Consider the following 6,484-nt stretch of genomic DNA (forward strand, 5'->3'; position numbering starts at 1 on the left):
AAAAAAAAAAAAAAAAAAAAAAACAACCGTAACGTACTGTAACATAACATTAGAGATAGGGTTTCACTATGTTGCCCAGGCTGGTCTCAAACTTGGACCTCAAGAAATCCTCCCACCTTGGCCTTCTGAAGTGTTGGGATTACAAGCGTGAGCCACCATGCCCAGCCATAATGTATTAATCGTTTTATTTTCTTTTGAGTTTATAAAAGAAAATTTAAATACCAAGAAAAATTTATTAAATTTGTGTGGTCAAGTGAGAGCTTTGAAATGGGGAATGATAAGAAAGTGACTTACTGCATCTTCTGAATCTCATCTTCATCTACTTTCTGCTTCTTCTCTTTCTTTTCTTTGGTATCTATTTTCAGTTTTTTGGCCGCAGGAGTAAGTAATGATGAGTCTTCCCTTTCAACTGTTGTTAAATCTGAGACATCCTGACTCTTGGGCTGGGAAGATGAAAGAAACTCTATTACATATTTGGCCTACTTTCGAGGCTTGGGCAAAGTAAGAAGGCATTATCCTTATTACAAAACAACAAATCCATTTATTGAGTAGTTTTTCAGTTTTAGGCACTGACTGTACCATCAAGGATAAGATACAGTATCTCTCCTAAGGGAAGATTATGGCTCAGCCGTGGAAAGAAAACCTGCTAAATAATCTAGTTTTCCAGTTCGGCTATAAGCACAGCTCCAGTATCTGTTTACGAGGGTGATGAAATGCCAAGGATCATGAAAACCACTCTCCCTCTGGGCCCACTCTTCTGACCTTATTCTTTAGAGGGGATGTCAGCAAAGTCCCCTCCATCCAGCCAGCTCTTCTGCTTCCAGATCTACAGATCTCTTTACTGCTGATGATTCCATATGGAAAGAATATTAAAAAGGAGGCCCCTTCTCATTAAAACAGTGTTTATTTCAATTTGGGACTTTCAAGTGAGCTTCTCACATGTAGTGCTCTTTTGTTCTTATCCTTCAATCCTACTGTTTCATGCAAATGTTTATTTCACATTACTAGTCTTCTTGAAGATAGATTTGTCTCTTATTATTTATATCTCTCCCCCATCAGCATTTAACACAGTTTTACTTATGCTGGATGTTTAATAAATGCCTGTTTAAACCCCATTAAAAGGTAGGCAAAGACACTTCTCAAAAGAAGACATACCTGTGGTCAAAAATCATATGAAAAAAAGCTCAGCATCTCTAATTAGAGAAATGCAAATCAAAACCATAATGAGATACCATCTCATATCTGTCAGAATGGCTATTATTCAAAAGTCAAAAAATAACAGATACTGACAAGGTTGTGGAGGCAAAGGAAAGCTTTTAAACTCTTGGTTGGAGTATAAATCAGTTTACCATTGAGGAAGGCAGTGTGACAATTCCTCAAAGACCTAAAGACAGAATTACCATTTGACCCAGCAGTCCCATTACTGGGTATACACCCACAGGAATATAAATTGTTCTATTATAAAGACACATCCACACGTATGTTCATTGCAGTGCTACTGACAATAGCAAAGACATGGAATCAACCTAAATGCCCATCAATGATAGACTGGATAAAGAAAATGTATTTTCCAGTATACACCATGAAATACTATACAGCCATAAAAAAGAAGGAGATCATGTCCTTTGCAGGGACATGGATGGAGGTGGAGGCCATTATCTTTAGCAAACTAATGCGGGAACAGAAAACCAAATACTGCATGTTCTCACTAATAAGTGGGAACTAAATGATGAGAACACATGGACACACAGAGGGGAACACACATTGGGGTCTATGGGAGGGTAAAGGGTGGCAGGAGGGAAAGGATCATGAAAAATAACTAATGGGTACTAGGCTTAATACCTGGGAGATGAAATAATCTATACAACAAACCCCTATGACACACATTTACTTATGTAACAAAACCTGCACATCCTGCACATGCACCCCCAAACTTAAAAAACTGCCTGTTTATAACAATAAAAATCAAATCCAAACTTCACCCCCTCTGACTTAATGTAGAATCGTAAGTATACTACAAAACTCATTGAGATTTAACTTGTTCCTAAAGAGGAATTCAAATTTAAACTCATACAGGAATATGGGAATAGATGGGATTAAGGTAGTCTATCTTTGACAATCCTTTCAATTTCTTTTTACTTACCGATTTATACAAGTTTTCTAACTTCTTTGTGCTTCAAGTTTGGTGGTTTGTATTTTCTTTAAAAATTCACCTGTTTTTCTCAGATTTTCCCATTTATTTGGCCTAAACTTGAACATTAAATGTTTTTATAGCTTTAAAGATCTCCATATTAGTGCCTATAGCCTTTCATATTTTGTAATGTACATTTACATTTTAAGTAATCAGGTTTTAATTTTATCATTTATGTTTTTTAATGTGCTAATTCATTAGTGTCTACTTGTATCCTTATTAACTCCTTGTTCCTACACTCTTCTGATTTATTTTGTTCTTTATCTGTTGTTTGTTTGTTTGTTTGTTTTTTCCCCAGACTCACTCTGTTGCCCAGGCTGGATCATAGTTCACTGCAGCCTCAGGTGATCCTCCTGTGTCAGCCTGCCAGGTAGCTAGGTCTGTAGGTGTGACCCACTCCACTAGGCCCTTTATCTGGTCTCTTGAGTCAGGTGCTTATTTGCAATATCTTCTGGTTGTTAATAAAAATATGTAAGGCTATACATTTTTCTTTAAATAAAGCTTTGGCCAAATCCCACATAATTTGATAAAGTGTTCTGTTAATTTCTTTGTCTAAAGGCTATTTAAAAAATAGTTTAAAATTTCCAGGGGGTTCTTTTTTGGTGGGGGAGAAGCTTTTTGTAGTTAATTTCAAGTTTAATGCATTGCATTAACAAGATGTGGCCTGTTATGATATCTACTTTTAAGAATTCATATTTTTCTTCATGGTCTAGTACATGATTGATTTTTAAAAGTGTTTCAGAAACAACATAATTTTATCCTCTGTTCGGTGCAAATTTATATATGTAGTGAGCTCTCTAGTGTACCAAGCTAATTATTCAAATCCTTGCTGTCCTTGACACCTGTTTTAAAGTTTCCTTCTTGGCCAGGCATGGTGGCTTCCACCTGTAATCTTAGCACTTTGGGAGGCTGAGGCGGAAGGATTACTTCAGCCCAGTGAGTTAGAGACCAGACTGGGCAATGTAATGAGACCTTGTCTCTACCAAAACAATATTTAAAAAACCTTTAGCTGGCCAGGTGCGGTGGCTCATGCCTATAATCCCAGAACTTTGGGAGGCTGAGGCAGATGGATCATGAGGTCAGGAGTTCAAGACCAGCCTGGGCAACTTGGTGAAACCTTGGCTCTACTAAAAATACAAAAATTAGCTGGGCACAGTGGCACATGCCTGTAATCCCAGTTACTGGGGAGGCTGAGGCAGGAGAATCACTTGAGCCTGGGAGGCGGAGGTTGCAGTAGGCCGAGATTGCGCCATTGCACTCCAGCCTGGGCAACAGAGCGAGACTCCGTCTCAAAAACGAAACAAAACAAAACAAAACAATACAAAAACTTCAGCTGAGTGTGGTGCAGTATGCTTGCAATCCCAGTTACTGCGGAGGCTGAGATAAGAGGGTTGCTTGAGCCCAGGAGGCAGGGACTGTGCCACTGCACTCCAGGCTGGGTGACAGAGTGAGACCTTGTCTCAACAAACAAACAAAAACTGCCTTAAAGGAGCTTGCAGTGAGCCGAGATCGCGCCACTGCATACTCCAGCCTGGGTGACAGAGCGAGTACTCAGTCCCAAAAACAAAAACAAAAACAAAAAAAGAAACCTGCCTTAAAATACTTTTGTCAAATGTTCTCTTTTTCTTTTTTTCGAGACGGAGTTTCACTCTGGCACCCAAGCTGGAGTGCAGTGGTGCGATCTCGGCTCACTGCAACCTCTGCCTCCCAGGTTCAAGCGATTCTTGTGCCTCAGCCTCCTAAGTAGCCAGGATTACAGGCGCCTGCCACCATGCCCAGCTAATTTTTGTATTTTTAGTAGAGACAGGGTTTCCCCATATTGGGGATCTCCTGACCTCAGGCGATCCACCCACCTCCGCCTCCCAAAGATTATAGGCATGAGCCACTGCACCCGGCCAAATTTTCTCTTTTTCTAAAAGTTCTTACTTTATACATTTTTATGCAACTTTATACACTGAAAGGCTATTTCCATCTAATCTACTGTTCACCCCACGATCTCTTAAATCCCTTCTAGCTCTAAGACCCCAAGATTCTACTTCTAGAAATGTAATCCAGAGAACGATGAGTTTCTGGTCCTGACCAATGTTCAGCTAGGCCACACTGCTGAACTCTCTGTAGCATAAAAACACCAGACCCAACTGATGGGTCCCTGATCACCGGGTGCTGTGGCTCACGCCTGTAATCCCAGCACTTTGGGAGGCCGAGGCGGACGGATCACGAGGTCAGGGGTTCGAGACCAGCCTGGCCAACATGGTAAAACCCGTCTCTAATAAAAATACAAAAATTAGCCGGGCATGGTGGTGTGAGCCTGTAATCCCAGCTACTTGGGAGGCTGAAGCAAGAGAATCGCGTGAACCCGGGAGGCGGAGGTTGCAGTGAGCCAGAGATCGCGCCATTGTACTACAGCCCGGGCGACACTTTTATAAAAGTCTATCTCCCTTTGACAGGTTTGATCGACCCTCCTTCCTATAAAGAAACAAAGTTGTCTTAACATCTAAGACGAACCATATTGCGGTGAAAGGGGTGCTACGAATCCTGGGTTTTAGCTCTTGCACTGCGTCTCAGTGTGACACTGGATCCCAGTTTCCTCACCACTAAAGCCAATAGGCTATTAAAACTCCCTTAGAAGTAGCTTTAATCCCTTGACAAGACTAAAAATATTAACGCAGTGCTTGAGCCTCTGGAACGGAACCAGCACTGGAGTTCTGTTTGGTCGTCCGCTCTCTTCCCCCTCAAGATTAACGATCTGGAGGGAGTTCTGGTGAGTTCGAGTTCTCGTAACTTGGGAGGGACTAACCAGAAGCCCGGCAAGCACCCAGTAACACAATCTCTGGGTATTCCTTCAGCCTCATCGATACATCTCTTCCTACCTCGCCTTCCTCCGCTGCAGCTTCTTTCAAGTCCGCATCTGCGTCTCCATCAGTTTCCTCTGGGATTCCATCCGTGTCTGTAGCCCCCGGGTCCCCGGACGCAGCAGCCGTCTCATCCGACTCCCCTGTCTCTCCACCTTTGTCGGAGGGCGACTCGCGGGCATCGTCCATCACGGATAGGATTGGAGGGGAGAGGAGATCGCGGCGATGTCTGAGGCAGAAGCTCGGAACCCCGAGCTGCACAGGACAGGATCTTACTTCCTGTCGTCGCGCAGCGATGACATCACCCCTACCGCTCTCCTGAGGGGTCAGTTTGAGGCGCGCGTAGAGGACTAGAGGACTCATTTTAACTTTGGTTTGGCGACAGTGGGAAGCGGGAAAATTGGACGTAAAGAGCTCAGACTATGGATCCTCCTAGCTAGGAAACCAGCACTTGTGAAGGAGCGCAGTTTTGTTTACTAAATAACTTTTTCCTTTTCGCCTGTCTAAAAATTCAATGCCAGTTAATCCCTTCGTTAACCCCTCAGAGTAAAGTTGGGGGATCGGGAGAAAACTCAGTTCCGTTGTATGGCGGTGTCGTGGAATGAGGCTACCCGGGATTGGTAAACTTTCAGGCAAGACTCAACCTTGTGTATTTCAACTGGCCCGAAACCGCGGGTCTATGTGTACATGGAATTGCTAGCATTTCCGCTCCATTCAGCAACCTCCTTAACAACAAAAAGTCATCTAGCTTGAGCAGAATTTATCCAATTCATTTATTCATCCACAACTATTGACTGCGTACTTCGATTTAGAAACAGTGCTAGTACCAGGGAACAAAACACACATAGTTTCTATCCAATTAAATGATTTTTTTTCAGTTCGCAAGTATTCAAGATTGAGGTTTGTTTCTACAAGTCTGACACTTGTCTATCATTTTGGTTAATCTTACCAAAACTAAGAGGAAAGCCTAAAGAGAGGAAGGTGTCTCCTTCGAACGTTTCACTTTAACGAACTAGTTCATGTACTGGGAGGATGAAGTGGTGAGGATATTTCTATTTTAAAATTTTCTTCTCTTCCCTCATAGAGATACGAGGGGGAGGGCGTTTTATTCACCTGGGTATGACTAGGTCCCAGCACCTATTACATATTTAATTTAAGCGTGCTTAAAGAATGTCCTTGGAAATGTAGGTGCGCGTTACCATATTTATCTCTTTGTTTCTGCGCTGCCTGGACGAATTGCCGTATTTCCTGTCCCAGGAGCTCCCAAAACGTTTGGGGAAGGAGCGCACTTCGGGAGGCGCGTACAGGTGGGCCTGTTTGTCCCTTTCCACCTATATAATGGGGACCCACAAGGCGCTGTCCCCATACCCCGAGAGGCCTGTCTCGGCACAGCAAAATCCACCTGCGCTGGTCCGCGGAGCCCCGCCCAGCTAGGTGAGCT

General features: G+C 42.9%; 1 protein-coding gene across 3 annotated transcripts in view; it reads right to left on the reverse strand.

Moving 5' to 3' along the window:
• TAF11 (TAF11 RNA polymerase II, TATA box binding protein (TBP)-associated factor, 28kDa) overlaps positions 1-5,358 on the reverse strand; it is a 10,400-nt gene extending 5,042 nt beyond the window's left edge. For all 3 annotated transcript variants that reach the window (XM_011986541.1, XM_011986539.1, XM_011986540.1), the window contains exons 1-2: positions 5,062-5,358; positions 295-443 (exon numbers count right to left, since the gene is read on the reverse strand). In XM_011986541.1, the coding sequence (XP_011841931.1) occupies positions 295-443; positions 5,062-5,232 (320 nt within the window). In that variant the 5' untranslated portion in view covers positions 5,233-5,358. The remainder of the gene's footprint in view (positions 1-294; positions 444-5,061) is intronic.
• Positions 5,359-6,484: the final 1,126 nt, after the last annotated feature.

Source organism: Mandrillus leucophaeus, unplaced genomic scaffold, assembly GCF_000951045.1.
Source record: "Mandrillus leucophaeus isolate KB7577 unplaced genomic scaffold, Mleu.le_1.0 Scaffold3, whole genome shotgun sequence".
Classification (NCBI taxonomy): Eukaryota; Metazoa; Chordata; class Mammalia; order Primates; family Cercopithecidae; genus Mandrillus; species Mandrillus leucophaeus.